Consider the following 23,532-nt stretch of genomic DNA (forward strand, 5'->3'; position numbering starts at 1 on the left):
GGCTTTTTACACAAATTTATTCCATTTCTTAGCTTTAAGAGAGAGGGGAAAAAATCAGAGGCTGGTGAGGGAATGACTAGAGACTGGAAAGGTAATGAGTTTATAGCTTTTACTCCATGTCTAATGACTTTTGTTGTGCCAAGTCTAAATGTTTTGTAGCATTATTGCAGAGTTTCCTGTATTCCTGTATTAACTGTATGAAAGTTTTCATTACTATTACATTCTTTTCCTCAAATTTTTATAACAGAACATTTGATCATTTTTGACTCTTTCATGACTACTGCCTAGTCACTGAATCTGATGTATTTTTTTTTTTCACTTTAACGGCAGTTAATAATAAACCTGAATTTTGTGAGCATTTGCACTCTGAAAGAAGATGAATCAAAAGGAGATGAAATTTTTATATAAGTTAAAAAAACAGACACATCAAAAGCCTATATATATATATATATATATATATATATATATATATATATATATATATATATATATATATGTGTGTGTGTGTGTGTGTGTGTGTGTATATATATATATATATATATGTGTGTGTGTGTGTGTGTGTGTGTGTATATATATATATATATATATATATATACATATATACATACATATAAATATACAGTACTTCAATAGGCACATGGAAATAAATGCTATAGAGCAAAGATACCTTCAAAAATAATGAAACTAAATGTTTCCACATTAAAAAAATACTATAAAGAGTAGTAAACAGTAACAAAGTCAATCCTTCACTTTAACAAAAAATATATATATATATATAGTAGTCTCAGGTACAATTTGTGCAGTTTTATAAGGAGATTAGCTGTAAGTTTTACCGAGCAGAAGCAGCCACAGTTCTTCTGGAGACTTTGACTGTCACACTTGCTTCTTATTTTTGCAGCTAAATCCAGCAGCCTTCATTATGTTTTTTTTTTATCTGAAATGTGGTCTCTTATGTAATATGCTGCTTTCTTTACTGACATACAAAGATATTTCTGTAACATTTAATTTTGTGCTGGAAAACTAATGTTTGGAAATCTAAAATGTTTTTTTTTTCTAAATCAGTAATGTAGTTTTGTAATTACAAGTACACAAAAATACACAAGTTTTGTAATTTTGCCTCTGTACACCACCACAATGGATTTGAAATGTAGCAGAAATGAGTGCATTCTTCCTTTTTAAGAATGTACCAAATTGTTGCTTTGGCCACTGCTAAAGTTTCTGCTATCTCTCTGATAGGTCTGTGTTGTTTTTTATAAAATGTCTATAAAATGGCTGTAATTCATAAATGGTTAATGCAGTATTTTTGTAAACCCCTTGAATTAAAGCTGAAAGTCTACACTTCAATCACATCTTGATTGCTTAATTTCAAATCCATTGTGGTGGTGTATAGAGACAAATTGCGAAAATTGTGTCACTTTCCAAATACTGATGGACCTGACTGTATATATACATACATACAGTATATACTTGTAAGGCAATTAGTGGGCTTTTATTTTTACAATGATTTCAGAATGCCAAAATCAGGGTAGAATGTTTAAATGTTACCCTGTTTTGTTGTACCACTGTAACACAAGGTGATATTGCGAGGGGAAAGCACTGGGAATGGTCAAACTTTGTGAGTGTATATTGCCATGGAAGAAGTGTTACTTGAAACAATCTTGATCAAACTACATCCTGGTGAACTTGGCATCTGACATGCAATAAAACAGGTTTTCCATAAGGCACACCCTGTTGCTTTGAGTGCAGCCATTTGACCCATGTCTTTCAAATAATCCTGTTACATACACAAAGCAGGTGTATAGGTGTTTCCACTGGAGACAAGCCATAGAAATCTTAGGAAGGATTGTATCTGAGGCTATTGATTCTTTGTTTTAGTCAGTGAAAAGCTTTGTTATTGAATTGTCAGTTAGAAAAGCCAAAAGCTTTTCTTATTCCGTCTGATTCTATATAGTGTGATATAATACCTTGTTATCTCAAAATCAGCACCAGGAATATTTTACAACCACACAATGTCAAATGCGTGGCCATAGATGTCGTTTGCTAACAAAATGAACACTTGGGTTGTTCTGTATACTGTAAACAAGACCGACTCAGCCAGTTTTAATAGCCATTGTTTTACTAGAGCACTACAGACACCCATTACTAATACTGCATCACATCTTTGTGTAAGGTGCCTGGTCTATCGAAAGGTTTGGATGGACTAACAGGCCAGATTTCCTGTACACATAAAACACGTCAGGTGTCTAGATATCCAGTTCCAACACCTCTGAGCAGGGGAACACGACACCGCCAGCACCACAGTGCCAGACAAGGACATTTAAGACGAATAGTGAGATCAAATTGTGTCTGATTGCAGGCACACCAAACATGCCCTGCATTTATCCTAATAACCTTGAACATGCACATTTCAGTTTCATATTTTCATATTTCAGCAGCTTTACTTTCATTTACACTTATAAGAGATATTCACCTTTATGTAATGTACAGCATTTCATAATAAGTACTGTTTCATGCCATTTCCTGTATTGCTTAGCAAATATTAATAGTTAATACTGAAGTTCCCAGTTGGCTTTAGGCTTTTTATTGGATCCCTACCAAATCTGATGATCAGGTGCCGCCTCAAGATCAAGTGCAATATTTTGCCAATGAATAATTCAGAGCACCAGGGCGCTGTAGAGTATAACAGGAAGACTAGCCACTGATGCCTTCAGGTTTTCTCTTCATGTCACATAATGTACACTGCTACCTATTGTGATGGGAATCAAACCTTATGTACTTTACTGTACAATGAATACAATCATATCAATTTAGGAAACAAATCCTTAATTGTGGTCTGGCACACATTAACCACCCTCTTTATCAGTGAGTCAGTGAAATCAGTGAGCCAGTGTGTAACTGTGAAATGCTTGCCAGGTAGCAAAAAGTAATTATTACTGATTGTATCTCCTGTGTTTGTATTTGAGGAGTGGCAGAGTGGTGAGGAGGCATGGCGAGTGGTGCTGTTGCCATACAGTGCCAGGGTCCCTGGTTTGATCTTGAGCTTGGGTTACTGTCTATGCAGAGGTTTGCATGTGGGTGGGTTTCCTCTGGGTTCTCCGATTTCCTCTCACCTCCTAAAAACTTGGCAGTATGTGGTTTCCATTCTTGTTCAGTGTTCCAGGGATAGGCTGTGGATCCACCACAATCTTGATCATGATAAAACGGTTCCTGAAGAATGAACTTTTATTATTTTAAACACTTATAGACTGCTGCCATTCATGGCTCACTTACTCGCCACACATTGTTTATTCACCCAAATCAACTTACACGTAGGATACAATCTGTATAGTTAAAAGTCTTCATAAAGAGACCAGCTGTGGCTCTGGGATTTAAACTCACAACCTTTCAGTCAATAGTACAGAATCTGGACCACTGAGCTACCTACAGGTGTGTCTTGATACTAGTTTCCTTCCAGGATGATAAGAAGAAATGTGTAATTATTGCATAATTATTGCATAAATGCATAATGCATAATTCCTGTGACCCTGAAGGTCGCAGTATTTAGCAAGTTGCCATGCTTAAAACAAAGCCAATTAGCTTGTCTTTAAAAAGTCATTTACTTAAAGCTTGTCAGTTTTCTGTGCATCCCATAATGTATCAAAAGTCATGAGAAGCAGAAGCATTGAAGCAGATAGCCATGGCATGTTCCAGAATTGTCAGACATTAAGGACATTAAAGCTGCTCTACTTCTATTCTGACTGAAATGTTTCAGCAAATTAGCAAGACATGCATCTGTAGGAATCACAGGATCATAGTATTAAATAATGATGTGACTCTCCATCTCCCAGAAACATCATGAGGTTACGTTAGATCAGGGGATGTACAATATTTAGGCTATTTAATGGAGCCATAGAGCTTTTTATTCCTGAAATTTCCATTGCCAGAACACATTTTTATTAAAACTGTTATTTAGACTCAAGTTCATATTATTTATAAACCTACTTGTGTTTGAGTTAAGGTTTGTATTGAACCTAAATGACTAACCAGAGTAACAGCTTATGCTTGCTACTTATGTCCCTATTTGATTATCGCTTAGTGTCTTTCTTAATTTCTTTGTGAAGCTCTTTGAGCAGCATTTTATATATGAAAGGTGCTATATAAATAAAGATTTTTTTTCCATCAGTATATAAAATCCTTAGTTTATCATGGATCAATTCAGTAGTGGCAGTGCACTTATCTTGTTATGGTCTGCTATTCCATATACACCACGAATTACAGTGCATTACTAAAATGCATTTCTCTTCCAGGGGGTTAAAATGAGCATGTATCCATAAAGTCTAATGGAAAGGAATGATGCTGAGGGATATCAACACTGTGATTGTGGGGATGAGTAGATACCACTTTCCAACACTGGGTGGACCTCCATCTTCTTTTCTTCTACAGTTCATTTTATAGAAATTTATCAGCACACAGATTTATAAAACCATTATGATTGCAACGTTACATAAGATTTAGAGAACTAGACTGGAGTTCTTTTCACTTGTCAAAGACTGAGGTTTCGATATTCTGTTAACGTGATTCAGTCTGACTGGCTGATATTCTAATTCACCTGTAATGATACTTTTTTGAAAAATGGGCTTGCTTTCTTTTAATGTCAAGCTGGAATTAACTTTTTCAGAGGTTAATGTTTGGCAGAAAATGAGAGGCAGTTTCAGATACTTCAAATTTTGTGCCTTTTCATACAATTTCATCAGTTTTGCTTCCCTCAGGAAGGTAGGCTTGAAAACAAACCAAAATCATTTTGTAATTAGTTTTGTTGATTCCTATTCTGAAGCCTTATCGTCATAAATATTTGTAAAACTAAGTCTTTATTAAGAATAAATTTGTTAATGATTGTCTCGCTTTTCAGTGCAGGGTGTTTACACAGCTATATCTGGAAGAAGCCATGTGTGCAACCATCAGATGATCATGTGACAGCACCATCTACAGAGAACATTCCTAAGTCATCTCCAGGTTCAGGCCAAAATCCTTACATTCAGCTCATTTTCAGCATTTGCAGAAAACGATTGAGACACACACAGTTAGAACAGAAATTATGGAGCTTTTAATTTATGTAAAAAATGCATTTACCCACTGAAGCAGAACAACATCTACCACATATTTTTTCTTGTGGAATACATCGCATTCGAGCCATCTCTTTCAGCTGTCTGAACAACGTAAAATAATATTAACGGGCAACTGTCGACTGTAACACAAAGTTAACACAGCCAAGGACGTACTGAAAACATAAAAGGGTCAAGGGAGGAAAGGAAATAGCATTAATGAGTTTTAAGTGCAGTGTGGTCCGAATCAAAGCAGATTCTTCTCAGTCTTTTATCCCCCCCATCTCTCTTCCTTCTTGGTTCCTTTCTAAGAAACCAGCTCAGGTACAGTATATGCTCTCTACACATTTTCATGCAAGCTCTGATGAAATATTTCAGTGAAATACAAATGGAAATATATTCCTTATTTCATAGGTTATCTGTTAAAATATGAAAAAAAGCTCTTGAGGAGGTGAGAAACATCATTTGGATTTGTTTCAACAGAAGTAACACAAGTCCTCTATTAATAGTGTTTTCTTTGAGGAAGCAATTACATTCACTTCTATAAATGTACGAGTCCATACGTTTAAAAAAAAGCGAGAAAAACGTGTGATAAATGCCATTGAACTCACTTTAGCACTGTTTTTGTTGTTAAATACCTGTGCTGTGGAGAACATAAATACAGACAAATTATATCCTAAGATACACATGTACAACAATTTACTGCATATCTACTAAGGACTGGATTAGGTAGGTCGACATTGAGCGAGGCTAGCTGCCATGATAGAGGAAAAAGCTCCTCATTCTACTTTTGCTGAAGAGAATTGTTTTTAAAGAAAAGGAAAACTCATTGAGTTGCCACTGTGTGCAGGTTCACAGCTTAACAACCAACCTCTTTTTTTTTTTTTTTTTTTGCTATTTGGCAAGTTCTTATGTGACCTCTTTAAATTTAACCCATTTGCTCAGTATATTTAACAACTTGCTGGATATGAAGGACGTGTGCCTATAATTTAGATCTACTGCACGTACAATATAAATCCATCAAAGTTACGCTACGGTTAAAGTAAACCATAGATGACCAGCCTATATGGTGTAATTACCTGCATACACAGGAATGTTCGGATGTTACCTGCTGCTTCCTGAAATTTTAAAACGGACTCATTATATTTCCAGCATGTTAGGCTGCCAGCTATTCCTCCAGAGAATGCAAAATCCATATCGCAATCTCTTCACCTTCTAAGTTCTGCCCAGAGGTAGAAGAGATGGGGGCATGGACCTTCCTGCTAAGTTTGATCTAAAGTACATTTCGTAGCTTTAAGTACACTATATCAATATATGTATGCATATGTCAGTGAGTACTTAAATATTTTGCTAAAAGGTCTCCTGTCACTCTCTTGCTGTCCACTTCTAGTTGTCCTCCTCACAACCTCATCACGTCTTTCTTCAATTTTGCACATCATGCATGTCTGTGCCATCTTTAAACCACTCTACCCTCCTCCAATTTGCTTCTCACTTCCCAGTTTGGCACCTTAGACTGAACAACAGATAACGTGGGTTTTATGGTGGGTGTGGTCTCAACTAAGAAGGGTTTGTGAGGTTAAAGGAAAGTGACGTGGCAGCTCTAATCGGTGGTGTCCCTCTCTGCTGCGGCGGGAACGGCCCCCGTGTCCCCTCCGTCATCAGCCTTGAGCCGTTTGGGGTCAGGCTGCTCGGACTGGTCGCCGTTCTGCCTTTTGGTGGGCAAAGAAGCTGATGCAGAGGCATGAGTGGCCAGCATGTGAAGAGGACTGGCTACTGGGCACAGAGGAAAACAAGACACAACAGAAAATTTTTAAGTGCTTTAAATTTTTTTTTTTTTCCTAAAAAGTTAGCATTCATATTATTCTAAAATGCCAGCAATCATTATATTATTTATTATTTTACAGTATTGTCAATACTATCACATGTTTTAGAGAAAAACTAATTCACTCCATGGTTATAAAAACAGAGCTCACAGTTGTGGTAGTCAATTATGTAAATCATTAACTATTCTTGCTACTGGGTGTGTGTAATTTTAATCCCTTCCCCGACTGCTCAAGCATATCCTCAAGCAACAGAAAAAAGTCCAATGTTTCTCAGTGCTTCCAACGATAAAAAGAAATGTAATTTTTTCTGTAACAGTTAAGTCAAAGGGCCTTGAAAAGAAAGAGCAGACAATGAAATCGGCCTACAATCTTAGTCTACCTTGCATGATAAAATCCCAAATTTTACTGTTTTCAGGTATACAGATGAATTTTACAGTATAAGGTGGATTAATGTTTTTAGAAGCACTGTCTCACTGCTACAACGTTTGAGACAGCCCATAAGAATTCGTCAGATGTCTCTTCGCCTAAATTCGGAAAACGGCCCAAATGACGAAATCAGGCTTTGATCAAAATCAAGTTTTTCTGCCAGTAATTCAGTTTGACATCTATAATTAAAAAGAAAACAAATATGCTTTACCAGAACAATGTGGACATATTTATATTATTTTTTAACCTTTCCCAGGCTGTCTCCCTGCAATGATCCTGCTGGGTAATAAGCCAGTTTAACAAACACATTAGGAAAAACAGTCAGTCTGCCTAAAGATGTCTAAAGATGTGTGCTTTTCTCAGGATTTGATCAAGATGTTATAGCTATGCACCACAGCGAAACAATAATAATCCTAAACAACTGAGTTAGTTATCTGATACCGACAATGCAGTTACACAGACATCAAAACAAAGATCACAAAAACAAAGAACTCTATACAGACGACAGTTTTAAAATGTTTAAATGGCCGAAAAAAATGCGTTAATAACAAGAAATTTAGTCAAAAGAACAAAAGTGACTGAATTAATCAGCAATTAGTTCTGCACTGTTGTATAAGCGGACAGAGATTAGTTGCGTGAAGAGATGAGGATGAGGCTCGTGTTTAAATGCTGCAAGTGACTTATTGCAGGTAAAAACCTCTTTTACCTCTCCCTTTTCACTTTTGGGGTAACCAGAATTTAAAATGCTAGAACTTTACTTTTATTGAGATACATTTAAAAAAAAAAAAAAAAAAAAAAAAAAAAAAAAAGATCTTTTTTCAGAACACAAACATATATACACACACACACACACACATTATATATATAAATCAAAATTGACCATGTGCAGGGTTTTCTCAGCCACCACACATTTTATCTAGTACTAATATCCTTGCCTCTTTTGTAATGCTTTATGCTCAGAAGGTTCCTGTACCGCATGTGGAGAAAAAAAATACTGCAGGTTCCTTACCAGTGTTTGTTGATCCTTGGATTGCAGCCACCACATGCGTGCCGTTTTGTGTGATGGCCTTAACAGGAAGCTGATGCTGTCCTAGCGGTGCCTGCTGCACTATAGTTACTGTCTGTATGGGAGTGGCTGCAGAAGTCTGAAGGACACGAGTAGCTGCACCTATAGAGGCAGTTGTGATGGCAGGCACAGGTTCTACTTTCACTGGAGAGAAAAGAAAAAAAAAAAAAAAAAAAGTGGAATGAACGGTATTGCTGAGTACTTACAGACTACTTACTTACTTCAATGCCAACATACATCAAATGTGATGTCAAAATTCAAGTGCTGCTCACCTTTGACCTCTTGGTGATCCCCATTCTCCTGCGGTTCTGTTTTGGACACAACATGCTCTTCTGGTGTGTGCGCATTGGTTGTAGCGAAGCCCGTAACGGCAGTCACTGAGACGGCAGGGATCTGGTGCACCACGTGGAGTGTCTGCATGATGGGCTGCTGGGAGGTGGAGGTGGTCACTGGTGTAGCCACGGCGTAGCTCACCGGTTTGAGGCTCTGTGGGAGCTGCCGCTGGACAGTGATCAGCACGGGCTGGCTGGAGACTGGAGAACCTGTGAGAGAAGCAGTATCACCTTGAGCTCTATACCAGTGGTGGGTAAGGATAAACAACAACATGCATCGCTTGAAACGCTTTTCAAAATTTGACACAAAATAAAATTCTAACTGTGTTTCTCATCTGATGCTCTTATTCCGAGTGTTACAAAGAGAAAAAAAAAGGAGATAATCAAAAACAGCACCAGCCAATACACTCTTGATGTTTTGGGGGAAAAAAAAAAAAAAAAAAAAAAAAAAAAAGATTCTATAGGGCCTTTCGCACCGCAGAAACCTTTTCATAGTACCTGAACTAATTGGGGAACTACCCACTTCCGGAACTGGGTGCGATTTTAGTACCGGACTGCCTTTTCCGAGAACCAAATTTGCTACAGCCAACGCGCACACACCAGAAGAGCATGTTGCATTGCTCCTACTCCGAAGCAGGGTCTAACCAGCACAACTGGTACTATACGTGACGTAAGTAGACGTTGATTGGCCAAACACGTACGAAAACGCCCTCACCTGCCATGATTTAAAACGCCATGTAATCATACTGTAGTGTCAACTTATTTTGCAAGTATGGAGAACAGCGATAGAAGGACGTGAGACACAACAAAAACACAGCTCCGATCACAGCGTCCTCCATCCTCCGGTTGTTAACATTGTTCTTTGTTTCCGTTGTTGAACACCGCGCACAAATGACGTCGCTGTCGACCGGCTTACGTCACTTCCTAGTTCCCGATATCGGTGCGAATGCAACCCTTTAAACAGTACTGGGAAATAGTTAGCGCAAAATCGCCCAGTACTTTAGTACTGTAAATTTAGTTCTGGAACTTAAGGGGTGCGAAAGGCCCTTATTAAAGGACAGTGCAGGAAATGTGGTGCAGCGGGAAATGTTGCAACCTCACAGCGCAGCCCTGCTTCAACCCTGAGTTCAACCCTGAGGTTACTGTCTCTGAGGAGTTTCTGTATGTTTTCACTGTGTCCACATGGGTTTTCTCCCACCTCCCAAAAACATACCAGTAGGTGGATTGGCTACACTAAATTGTCTCTAGGTGTGAATAAGTGTGTGATGTTTTCATGTGTGTATGGTGCAATGGACTTGTATCCCATTTACGGTGTATTCCCTCCTCATGCCCATTGTTCCCAGGATTGGTTCCAGACCACCATGACCCTGACCAGGATAAAGCAGTTACTGAAGATGAACAAATGTTTCTATTACCGCTCACTGTTTTTTTTTTTTTTATTTGACCATGCCAACCTTTCTGTAAGTACTTTCTTGCTACATCAGTGTCTCTATCTTTAGACACTCCTGGAGGGAAAAAAAAAAAAAAATGGGCCAAGCCCATAATGGCAAAATATTAAGGTTTTAATGGTCTTAACAACAAATTATTGGTGAAGTAATTAAACAAATAACATTGTTTAATAACAAGAATTAAACAAATAGAACTTAAAGAAACTTAGTAAGGAGAGCTTTTCCCTTTGATTTCTTTAAATGTTTAAGCCTTGTGGCCCTTGATGGGCTGCATCAGGTGTGGCAGATAAAAGATTAGTCATTATTTGGTTAAGCGCAAAAAAAAAAAAAAAAAATCCCAGAAGATATTTTTGGAAAATTTTGTACACACAGACTTGTGTTAGTTTGAATTTTACGTCAAACATTTCAATCATTATCATGATTTGACCTTACGTAAACCTGCTTACAGGAAGACCATATAAGTGAATTTCCTTGTTTCTAGCATTTAAACAAGCAAATGGTGGCACAGGAGGTCTCAAGAGTGCATATGTTTAATTCTTGCTAATCCTCTGATCAGTGATTTGTTGTTAACACAATTAAAAGCTTAATATTTGGCATTTTGGGCTTGGGACATTTTTTGCCCAGAAGAGTACCTGCCATTATTCAAAGCTATTTTTACAGCCACTTTCGATGAACTGGCTCCTTATTTACCTAACATGTTCTTTGCAGAAAGCCTAGGCAAGTTTACAAAGTTAATAAAACCTTTCCACACAGGTTAGGGGAAATATGTTTTCTTAAAGCAGACACACCAAAGTATATTATAGGCAGAAAAACCTGATTTAGCTGTTTGTAACAGTTTAACCGCAGCAACTGCAGACAGGATTTCTCTGGCAGCCACAACACATTCCAAAATCTTTAAATGGCAGAAAAAACAATTTCTACTCATTGCTTCAGACTTACCTGGTGTGTTCTGTGCAAAGCGAGCCTCTTGGATGACTGCTAGTTTGGGCTGAACTGCAACAGCTGGAACAGAGGCACAGGCAGGGGAAGGCTCAGGGTCTGTGGGAACAGGAGAGCCTTCTCTCGACAGGCTGTCTGGAGTCTGTACGCCACTAGAGTGGGCTGACAGCGCCCCTGTGTGGTTAGGAGAGGCAGGGGCACTCCTGGAACAAACAATATGGAAAGTTTACAAAATGAATCATCTTTCAAATAAGAAATAAAGCATTATTTATTTTAATGCAAAGGGAGCTTCAAAGGCTTGTGGCTTTGAGTACCGGGAGGACTGTGGGCCGAGTGGGGTCCTGAAGCAGGGAACGCCACGAGGCCTTCTTTTACGGAAGGCCTGATCCATCAGCTTGCCCTCTGTGGAGGGGTCTATCCTCCAGAACGAGCCTTTGCCGGGCTCTTCTTGGGATCTGGGCACTTTGATAAAGTAGCGGTTTAAGGACAGATTGTGGCGAATAGAATTCTGTAAAAATAAAAAATTAAAAATTAAAAAAAAAACAACAACAAAAAAGAAAAAAAACAAGAGACAATTAATTTGTGATCTATACTTTTCTGAACAAGAAGAGGTTATACAAAAAAAAAGAAAGATTAAATAAAAGTAGATCAGCAAAATGTCAAATTTTAAAAAATGCTTGAAACAGAAATTTCTCAAAAAAGTCAGTAAATACTAACCTGCCAGCCCTTGTCTGCAGTTCTGTAGTAGGGGTAGTTTTTAGTGATGTGGGTGTATATTCCATTCAGAGTGAGCTGTTTATCTGGAGCCATGGTAATTGCTTGGACAATCAGTTGTGCATATGAGTAGGGTGGTTTTGAGTCATCCTGTACACACAAAAAGGAGGAATGCATCACATTTGTTGAGTAAATAAGTCACAAAGTTGTTTGTTCATGAAGAAATACTGATACAGCAGACTTGTGCTGCTATAAAACAGCGAGTAATTAGAATGAATTTTGCATTAGTCTCAGTGTCTCAATGCATCTATGCATGGTTCTGCTGCAGAAACACTGCATTCTAATGCACACCATCACACCACATGGTAAACAGCTTTCTATTCTTTGATGAAACCAATGATGCAATTGCAAATTTCATTATCATATTTTTCTATGAAAAAGGAAGAAATTGCATCAGAGCTCTGCAGAACACTCCAATACTGCAGATCTGTTTATGAAGAAATATCCAGTGAGTTACTGCTGTTTGATAAAGTTTAGAAAGAATGCAAGATAATTTCAGGCAATTGTTCATCTGAATCTGTATGGGGTAAAACCAGATGATGTTTAAATCAGTATCAGTAAATGTTTAAAGCCCCAGGGAGCCTACATCTGTGACTGGCTTTGAATTAGACTAACGTCGGCCTTGCTCACACACCACATTATATGCAGTACAAAGTATGAATAACTCGTGCCTTTACAATGTCTCCATTTCTCCCTTTCAGTGTAAACTGGGTAATGCTCATCTTGGGTATTGTTACCCATCTATCACTCGATATGAGGCTCGATTCGATACGTCTGTGTATCAACCAATATGTTCAACAGGCTGCATAAAAAAGCCGGTTATTTGTTATAACATACTGCTTATATTAAGTGAGGTTAAAACTTACATTTAAACTTATAATCAAGCCCACACAAGCTCCTCTAAACTTCCTCTATCTTGAATCCCTGGATTGGCTACAGGGGTTTCTCCTAAGCATGCTGTTTTCACAAGCCACACTAGTGTACAAGCATGAGAAAAACAGCAATGGCTATGGTCAATGCCAAATCTTTAAGGTCTTGTGTATGGGATCAATTTGGCGTTATAAGTAACAACACTCACGGATAGTGATTGGTGGACCGAAACCTTGCAGTGTGCCGAATCTGCCAGATGTGTGTACAATACACCGGCACTAATACCCCGATAAGCTAATATGGCGTAAACACAAACTCTGTTGCATTCAGGCAGCCTTTCCTCGCTGATTTAATCCAGGCTATAGAAATCACAGTGGCGAATGGGAAGTTCATATTTGGTGGTGGAGAACACACGATTAAAAAACACATCTAGGGCTACAGAGAGCTATGTGACTGAGAGCACAGCTAGCTAACAGCAGAATAAGAAATGCCCTGCGCTTCAGAGACGCCACCCAGAGTCACACCAGAGAATGCTAACCATGTTCAATTTTGTTACATTCTTATGTACAGCTTCTGTTTCTTTATATGAAGCTAAGGCTCTTAATGTATCACACCAATAGTGTCATTTTCAATTATTGTACTTTTATAATGTTAAATGTTTTAGTAAGTTGAAAATGTCATATTCAGGAAATGGCTTATATTTTCTGTATTGAATATTTACCGAGATGTACATGTTTGAATTCAATAAATCTGTTTCACCCTACTTGTTCAGAGTGTTGCAGCAAGCTGGGGTTGTGTTCACTAGAATAAAGAGTGAAGTTGGAGTCAATGGTATCACATTTGTCATTAATAAAAGATTCAGGGAGTGAAGGAACTTTGAAACACCCCATTCCTCTGGAAACTTTGTGTATTATAAATTGTGTATTTTCACTACCACTACGTTTATTACTGAAGTACGCAGACGTTACTCTCTGGACTTGCCTGTGTGTGTGACATCATCCACAAAGGGTGAGACTTTAGTGATAATCTTTGACTTTTGGTCATACTTAACCATGAAGTCAAAACAAAAATGTGATTGTGAGTTGTCATACCTTCGGACTATCTCCTCCAGAGGCTTCTTTGTCGTTTTCAGACTGCGAGTTGTCCCCTATGAGTTCAGCTGTGAGCCCACGTCCTACTCTGTAACTGGACAGTCCTGCTCCTCGTGGACTGGATGGACATGAGTTCGCAGCACTTGGGAAACACAAAAAGACAGAACAATGGAGAGGTTTATTTAAAAAAATAAATAAATAATATGTTCATTCTTTATTCTCAACAGAGCTCTTAACATGTATTATACTACACAACAATGCTCAGGTTTGCTAGGATGAAATTAATAACCAAAATACACTGAGCTGCAAATTACCAACATGACTTGCATTTTGTCACTGTATTTTGAATCCAAATTATGGAGGAGTAACAACATATTTAGCAGATTTTCTTCCCACATCACGATACAGAGGCCATGCTGTTCCTAGAAGATATAGTCAACACCTGGTTGCATGCAATTTTGATTGTATTAGTACACTGAAGTGACTGACGTTTGATGACTGTACAGCAGTCATCATCTGTTCCAGTCTGTTTTCCTGTGCTGAAGACTGAACCAGATAAACAAATATGCTGTCCTGGATTTCTGCCTGAAAGCCTTGTTAACCAGGACAATGTGTCGCCTTCACCTTGCATGATCAAGCCCTGTTCAATACGCTTTGAAGCTGATTGACAAGATTTTTTGGCAGACTTCATAATTTCTCCTGCTCCTACCATCCACAGTTACAAAACTTGTAATCTATTTAGTGAGTAGCTGCCTAGGTAGATGACATTACTGGACAGAATTTTCATGCTGTGTTATAAAGACAGACCCACAGAGAAAGAATAACCTTTTGCCAGTTTGCTGGTCATTTTTAGCCATATTTGCAAGTAGCATTGCAAGCACAGTGGACAAAACTGCTCCTCTAAATGTGAATATATTCAAATGTGTAATCAGGAGGAAACACTCTGTCATTTTGATTCAAGTGCAAAATGTCAAATTGTTCCCTAGCCAGGTATTTTGGCAGTGGTCTGGTTCATGAACCCACATTAAAAGGAAACAAAGTTGAAAACACACTTATCCAGATAAATGTTTTGCATTATAATATACGGTATGCTGGAGGGATGGTTCGTCATACAACAGTCGCTGCTGGCTTCTTGCAGTCTGTCAGCTGCAGTTAATTATGCAATGTTAACATTAAAAACCTAAAAAACATTAGAACCTATGATGGCCACCTGTTTATTTTATTGGCTCACATTTCCAAGAGACAAGATTCTGCAGCTTTACAGTGCAGCTAAACTAATTATCCAAGACTGGTACTTCAGGCAAATTACTTTTCATTTTCTTGTGTCATTTTTGCTTAAGTGACATGACTTTTTTTTCCCCCACTAGGCAAATGATTGTGTTCTACACGCCATTTTCATTATGGAACTCCCAAAACGCCAAAGGTTGTTAATAGTATGTTATTTAATGAGTAAAAATGAATAAAATACAAATACATACAAAATTACGTTACAGGAGGAAAAAAATACAAAATGCTTTTGATTATTTCATAGCCTCAAACAGTTAATATAATAAATTAAAAATAACTAATAATAAAAATGTTGCCTCCTGTTTTACTCAGGCAACATTTCCTAATCTCCTAATATGATATCGCGGGAGTTGTGTCACAGGAAGCACCCACTTGTTATTGTCCAGAATGGTACCACCATATTAAAAGGCATATTAAATATCAGTGAAACTATAGCTGGGTCAATTTATTTTAGGAAGGTCATTTAACCAAGCTGATGACTTTGTCAAGCAAAACAAACACACAGATGTGGAAGAATAACACTCAATCATACAGCCGAACTTCTGTATCTATGTGAAGTGTAATGCTTTATTAATGCTGTGGGATAACTAACAATAGGCTCTACTTCACGCTGATAGTCGTTCATGTAAAATCAGTAATGCAGCCATATGGAATAGGTAAAAAAGCTAAAGCATGTGCATAACTACAGTATTGTAGTGCATTAGTAATAGCTTAGCAATCCCAGAGCATTAATAAAGCAGCTCTTTAAAAACACATTCGACCACTTTGCAGAGCCACAGCCTGAGCTGGAAAAGATTTAGCTGTACCATTGACGGACATCAGTATTTAATACTAACTTAATGCTATTTAAGCTTCATTAGAGTGAAGTGGTGACTCAAATGTGGCCAAAGGTATATAACAGGTACAAAGCCTAAAGAGAGTCAGGAGTCCATTTATAGTAAAACCACACTTGAATTTACACTATAGAGAGATGTTGGACATAGTCATAACCAATACGTAACATAAAGAAGAGAAATGTTCAAATATCTATCAGATGTATTAATTTACATTATCTATGAAAACCCTGAGAACATTTACAAGCAGGCTAACAAGTCTACCGAGACTTGCGCTTATGAGGTGAGGATACCAAAATACAATGTGTTTGGCTTTCTTGAAACACTATAAATGGAACTATGATAAAAACTATACAAATTATCTTGCTTCAGAGGGCATTTTATAAGTGACTTCAGATAAAACTATGGCAGCAATGTTGTTGTATCTGTTGTGACCATCAAGTGCAACACCTAAAAATTTCTTCAACTTCCATTTCGTTTATTGTAATGGGGAAGTGAGATGACTTATTACTAGGAATGGGTGACATAGACTTAAAACTGTATCACTATATTTCATGGCATTTTTTTTGCAGTAACAATATAAATGACGACGTGAAAACAGTAACATTCAGCACTATCTTTTGGGCCACACGTGACATCAGCATACAGTCTGGAGACCCGTCTGAGCCCCTTTGGGGATTAATTCTTCTTCCTTGTCTAAGGCTGGATCTCCGCCCTCTGCCGTGCTTGTTCTCGTTCTACGTGAGAAATGCTCATGTTGCGCCGTGTAAACACGTCAACAATATCAGTATCGTGGGATTAAAAATTCTTATCATGGGGTGGAATTGTACCGGTATATCATGGACGATACAATATAGCACAGCCCTACTTATTCCTGCAAAATTCAATAACTATCTGTATTAATGATTAATGACCAATTAATGATTGGTCTTGCTCCACTTTGCCAGGTCATGGATCTAGAATTTGATGTCATCTGAGGTAACCAGCACCACTATTGTCGTGTAATCAGCATCAAATCTTTCTTATCATAAAATCTTAATCAAATTGTGGTCATACAGTGTTGTGCAATTATGGGTGCAAAAACAATTCAAAATAGGGCTGAGCACACAGCCTTGGGGAGATCTTGCACTTAAAACAAGTTCATGAGACAGCTTATTGGCAATTTTCACCCTTTGAGGCCTGCTTACTAATAAGCATTGATGGAACGATTTTATTAAAAGCAAAGCTATTTTCCCTATAAGCAAACGGCATGAGCGAGGTCTATGTGCTTTGTTGCAATACAGCAGTCATCCCAAACTTCAGTAGTACAGAAAAAAAGCGCAAAAAGACTTAGGTTAGAAAACAGTGATATCCTAAAACTTCAACACAGTGTTGTTTTAACGATGTATTGTAAATGTCTGTAAGAACCACGGTAAACTGTTCCGTGAGAAATGATGTCTGGTTGGGCAGCTTCCCAGCCATCGTCCTGGAAAAAGCCTTCTGCCCTTCAAGCTCTGATAACACTAGATTAGTTAATTTGCTGAAATCAGTGAAAGCAAAACAGTGGGTTTTAGTGTTCGCAAAACTCAGCGAGTCGTTAACTTCTGCCAGCAGCTCTGGATTTAGGCTTGTAAGGGGCTACAATGATTAAAATTTTCCACATATGCTGGCCTTGATAAAGCATTCTAATTCATATCTGGCCAGTTTATACCAGACATAGTCACCAGATTAGAAAGTGATCGTGTGTACTTTAACCTTAGTTCTTATGTCCGAGTTAAGCCAAAGCTTTTGATTCTGATATTGCTTGAACGTTTTCTGCAGAATACATGCTTCAGTATGGAAACCAGGTCTTTGGATATGAAAAAAATCCCAACCTGTAGCCTGGAAACATCTTTGGAGGATGGCATCAGTCGACCAGCGCCAGATTTGTTTTTGGGTTTTATTAGATCTAGCTCTGAGTGTACACTGCCAAAAGAAAAACTGATGAGTACTATAAATGCTTTCTTAGTATTATTAGAACAACAGGCCAGGAAATTATTTCGTCTTGTTCGATGTTTAACATGCTGAAAATATTTTGAGAATGCTGATTTACAATTACAAATATTGAGAATCACAGACTATAATTGAAATCCCATCTGCAGGAGAATTTTCAAGTTTAAGTACAAGATCAGAGTGTCATTGAGCCTACTGAACAGTCAGCATGTGGGTGTTATAAACAGCTGTTAAAAACACTACAGTGTCTATGTGGCTTTCCTTCCACAACCCAGAAACATGCCGGCAGGTGGACTGGCTACACTAAGGTGCCCATAGGTGTGAGTGAGTATGTGTGTGGTGCCCTGTAATGGACTGGCATCCTATCCAGGGCGTGTCCTTGCCTCCCGGTGTTCCTGGGATAGGCTCCAGACAACCACAACCCTGACCAGGTTAAAGTGGTTGCTGAAGATGAATGAAAGATACAACCACTTCCAGTGCTCTCTGTAACTGTATAAAGTAATACACTGCATTATTAACCACTAATTAGTATTCCCACACTTGTTTGTTGAGGCCCAAAAGCACTTTTTTAAACATTTTATTATTCCATTTCTAAAACCTGTGAAGAAACAAAACTACTGTGAGGGAATAATTTCAATTTCAAAACGTTTTTAGGAAAACGATTTCCAAACCTGTCCAGGTAGCAGTACGAGGCAGTAATTTGTTTAATTATAGGGTCCTGACATAGATTTGAAGACATTTCTGAAAATATCTGAGGTGTCGTCTTAGAAGGACATTGACAATGATGAGAGCATAGGATAATCTAGATGATGTCAGATCGCATCCCAATCAGCAGCCACTCACTGGGCAAAGACAACAGGGTTGACATGGACACTTCTGATTGGGATAGGGAGAAGTGAGAAAGTGAAAAATGAAAAGGGACAGCAAAAAATAAAGGAGTAATATTATTATTAGTAAATTAGTTTCTGTCCATTTGAGATATAGAGTTTGATTCAGGCTATAATCTATATTTGCATTCAGTTATACTTTGTATCAGTAGATATAATTATTATTATTGATCATTTCTTTTTAGGAATTTCATTTCATCAGCTTGCTCTTCACTGTAAGTGTTAAGAAGATTTGCATTAGCTTAGATGCTAATCAGCAACTGCAAGAAAACTAAAATGATGTATACAGTGTGGGAGCCAAAAGTAATGACATACGCTGCTGCTGCTGCTCCAAATTAAATAACAACTGTTAATTTGTTAGTTTATTTGAAGTTGTTTTTCGATTTCAACATTAGTACTGTGTAAAAATTTTATAATAGGGTAGGACATAACATTTAGAAGGGCAACATGAACCTAAAGCCCATCCATCAATATTTTAAACAATTTGATGACATGCCTCTATCTTTGCTGCTCTGAAATTCCTGTAGTTTTTGCCTTGTATTTGTTTTGCTAACCACACAATGCATTATCCTAGTTTTCCTGCACCCGGCTCCAAGAAATAAATAAACCAAATAGATAAAATATAGGTCAGGATGCAATTACTAACTCATAACATGGCGTGAATGTGTACCATCACATGCTTTATCTAACATATTTACTGCTTTCTTATTAATTGTGTGCTAATTTGCTTTCAGAATATGTTTTTCAATATATACTTGGCTGATTTATTCAGGGATTTATTCACAGCTTTAATAAAACCAGTTAAGGCTTAAAATAAAGACTCCCATCTTGTGCAGGCTCTGTGTCTACACATGGACGTTCCTCCCTAATAAGAAACAGCTGCAAAGCCAACTGTCTAAATACTGGGACGATTGCGTGAAACACACTTGAAATACGTTCCTGTTTACATCACCAACTCAACCTCAAGACCACACTCACAAGCTGTGTCCAGGCTGCTGAATAAGGAAAAGGTTCTAGTGAAAGAAGCTCTCATTGATGACTGTTCCCACTCCCAAAAACATACTCAATCATGATTTTCCTCAAAATGCATCAAATTCTAACAGCTCCGCAGAGGTTCGAACATCGCTACCAAGAAAATCCTAGCAGTTAGACACATCTGGGTGCATGAGCATGTCTGTGGACGAGGCGGTAAAAAAAAAAAAACTCTATTTTTCTTTTTAGATGTGTGCAACAGTAAGAACACAGTGACGCAACAGTCCATTGTCTGCTACTTAATAATAAAAAGCTCCTCCAGTTTTACCAAAGTAACCATAGTCCCATCTACTTTCTACTGGCTCACAAGACCAAGGCTCATGATTTCACAGGTCAAAGTTCACCCACATAAAGTAAAAAGAAGGCATGAAGTAAAAGTAACCGCTACCAGAAGCAAATGCTCATCTTGCACAACCCCAGTCCTTTCCCATTCAGTGAATTAGCTTTTCTACCAGGTGAATTTTATTCATGCTTTGGCCTTACTGCTGATTTATCAAAAAAAAAAAAAAAAAAAAAAAAAAGGCTGAACAGCATAATTTTCAAGTGTCTCCAATATCACTGTAGCTAGGGGTCAAAAATCATAAATGCTACAGGTAACAGGCAGGCACGTCTGCCACTAGTCACCTAATCCTTAAGCTAATAAATCAACCCTTGGGTAAGCAATCATTCAGCAATGCTCAGAATCACACAGGTACCTTAAAGCTGTCCAAAAATGGAGAAATACATCCAGAAATCAGTTCACCATAATATACATTAAAAAGCAAAACCATTAAATTAGTAGACAAATTCTGTTAGCTTGCTAGAAGGCTGCAGACAGGTTCGAAATCTTTTTCTCTGATCAGAATAATTCTACCAACAAAGCTTTCAGGCAGCTGTACTTTCCATCGTCTGCTCTTGCAAATGAACAAATACATACAAAATACCAGGTGTGTTTACTCCTTAAAAGCAACAATGCACATGAATAGGTGTTGAGTACGAATATGGATGTCATGATATACCTGATTGTCCCTGTCGGAGAGGGAAGAGGACTCATCAGGTGGGCAATGTTATCTGGAATGTTGATGGTCAGGGGTGAGATCTGAGGCTGGACGGCTTTCACGGGTGACTCTGGGGTGTTCCTCTTATCCTTCTTGTTGCTGGACAGGGCGGTGAATGTGATCTTGATGTTTGTGCTGGGGAAGCGAAATGTGCACCTTTAAAAGAAAGAGGACGACATTCATGGGTCATTTGGACATGATCTCTTAAGAGACTTGCAGCGAATACTGTATTTTGCAGCTACAAATAATCAAAACCCTTATTCTAATATTAAAAGATAAGGTTAACCTTTTGTATCATCAAGACCCAAGGTAGCAGAGTAGTAAACAAGGCACAGGCCCAATTGCCAGGCAGTAACAGAACCCACAAGCGTCTGTAGTTTATATATGGACACTAGCATGACCAGCTTACATAAGGCATATTCCTTTTTTTATTATTAACACAGATATATTTGAAGCACTGCTAAACGTTCAGAGATCTAGCCGAGACTGGCTTGAACTTGATGACATTCAGTCTGCTTTATGCAATTCATAACAAAATATTGCATGGCCAGAGGATTGTAAACCTAGGATTGTGGACTAAATAACATTTTTTATAGTTATAACGTTGTGGTTCACAATTGCAACTGGGCTTTACTCAACTATCATATAAACTAACATTTTAAACAAATAAATTATGAAATCTTTATAAAATCCTCTGATATCCCAAAAAAAACTTTAAACCAGGAACAACTTTGCAAGGTTGAAATAAAAAAGTGCCATTTGAATGGATTTGTGAAAGCGTGATATAATTAAAAATCAAAACTCATATTTAAAGCAGTAATCTGTGTTTTAGTAACAAGCAATGCTTTGATAGTATGGATACACAAAGCCCTGATATTGCATCAGGGTTACATGAATTAGCCACACAACATGACCCTCCTTCAGCACAATTCCACAGAAAAATGAGTGAAGTTTTAATAATAAATCCATGTGCACTGCATTTGTTCTTATAAAAGCACAATAAAGGATTCAGGGACTGAACAACTGAGCACAGATGAGGAGCTGAAAGGGTTAAAGGACAGGATGTTGCCCTGTAGCTAATCAGTTTTAGCCATTCTAGTTTAAAAAAAACTGACTATATACACCATGCATATAGCTAAAAACGTCTGCCCTGAAATTCGTATACTGTACTGAGGGATGTGTGCTGTAGAAATGTGGTGTGAAGGAAAGCTAATGAAGGGGGAAAGTGGACGTTAGCCGACATGCTAAGCAATGCTGGTGCGGCTTAGCAGGAAACATGAGAGACGTGTGTTGGTCCAAACAGACACGTGCTGCCGCGCAAAACAAAACAACAAAACCCCGCGGGGCAACCGTGTTAAATGCGTTTAGCCGTGCATTTCGGTTGATTTGTATCTACTGCACTTATAAGCATTGGTGGTCTTACACTCGGGGAAGCTGGAGAGGAGGAGCCCCGCGTCTCTGAAATACCCCGTCCACGAACACCCCGTTTTTGCCGAGGCACCGCAGGTAGAAGTCTCCGCCGCCGGAGCCGTCCTCACCCGCCGTGAAAATCTCCAGGTGTCTCCGGGAGATGAAGCTCGAGTGGCCCATGCTCACATCCACCGAGCCCTGCGACGAGTTGCGGCCGATGGTCACCGAGCGCTTCTTCATCAGGTACTCGAATTCTCGGCCCTCGAGCCGGGCCACTGCCGACCCCGACGTCCCCGCCATCTTTTTTTCTTGGCAATAAGTCTTTTGACGTTGATTTAAAATGACGAGGCTTTTCAGTGGGGTGGTCTGGATGACTTTTGTGGTGGGTGTACAAATTTGAAAAATTTGGCTTTGGGGGGGAATCAAATCGGAGGATGGATATGAAAACGGAGGAGCGTGCCAGTGCGGGGACAGCGGCTCCAACCCACCGCCGCAACAGAGAGAAAGAGGACAGGATAAAACCGAACCAAACAAACAATGGGGGCGGGGCTTACAATGAGCGACAGCGCGACGGACCAATCACGTTCCAGATGATGTAGGCGACGCGCTTTCTCACGGGTTAGAGCCAGAGCAGTGTGAGTGTCTGTGCGTGTGTGTGTGTGTGTGTGTGTGTGTGAGTGTGTGCATGTGTGTAATGTGTTAGGTTTGGTTGCACCACGAGCCTGACACGCATGTTAATGGTGTGCTGTAAGAGACGGATTGGTGAGATTTAACTTCAATATACTGAGAAGCCGCTTACTTTCATAAAAATAAATCCGGGCTGAACGACGACCAGGCTATAACGATCCGGGTATTAAATAATAATTATAATTATTATTAATATTATTAATAATAATTATAATAATAATGTCACACCTTGTCATGATTGCTCAAATACGTTACTAACGTTCATTCTGAGGTGCAGCTTCCAGTGTATAAAACAATGTTACTGATTTTACTGAGAGTGAACTAAATGATATGATCACATATTATCAGTCCTAAAAGACTACTGTAGCTGCTCTCATCACTGTACCTGATCTCACCATTCACAATTATAAGATGTTAGACACAGGCATGGGGTAATGGTTTACTAATTAACTACTCAGAAAACATATACTCAACACATTGCAGACTGTTCTGGTATATCGACTGGTGTCTCATGAAAAAAATTATCATTTCTATTAAG

General features: G+C 38.4%; 1 protein-coding gene across 2 annotated transcripts; it reads right to left on the reverse strand.

The window, feature by feature from the left end:
* Positions 1-5,060: 5,060 nt before the first annotated feature.
* On the reverse strand, positions 5,061-22,820 carry foxk2a (forkhead box K2a). 2 transcript variants are annotated; one of them, XM_034309436.2, is made up of 9 exons: positions 22,321-22,820; positions 20,859-21,053; positions 13,851-13,992; positions 11,833-11,979; positions 11,430-11,623; positions 11,116-11,318; positions 8,669-8,938; positions 8,340-8,540; positions 5,061-6,851 (listed from the first exon to the last, which is right to left on the reverse strand). In XM_034309436.2, exons 1-9 carry the CDS (start codon positions 22,605-22,607, stop codon positions 6,682-6,684), a joined length of 1,809 nt encoding a protein of 602 aa, XP_034165327.2. In that variant the 5' UTR covers positions 22,608-22,820; the 3' UTR covers positions 5,061-6,681. The 2 variants fall into 2 exon arrangements, with proteins under 2 accessions (XP_034165327.2, XP_034165326.2); XM_034309435.2 differs by having other exon boundaries at positions 5,061-6,854.
* Between the last annotated feature and the right edge of the window lie 712 nt (positions 22,821-23,532).

This window comes from Pangasianodon hypophthalmus, chromosome 12 (assembly GCF_027358585.1).
Source record: "Pangasianodon hypophthalmus isolate fPanHyp1 chromosome 12, fPanHyp1.pri, whole genome shotgun sequence".
NCBI classification, from domain to species: domain Eukaryota; kingdom Metazoa; phylum Chordata; class Actinopteri; order Siluriformes; family Pangasiidae; genus Pangasianodon; species Pangasianodon hypophthalmus.

Coding starts and splice junctions, on each gene's coding strand:
- foxk2a (XM_034309435.2), bottom strand. CDS start 22,607: ATGGCGGGGACGTCGGGGTCGGCAGTGGCCCGGCTCGAGGGCCGAGAA. Junction 13,993..20,858: donor TCTCCGACAGGGACAATCAG/GTATATCATGAC, acceptor GTGTTTCCCAAG/TGCTGCGAACTCATGTCCAT. Junction 11,624..11,832: donor CTGCAGACAAGGGCTGGCAG/GTTAGTATTTAC, acceptor TTATTTTTACAG/AATTCTATTCGCCACAATCT.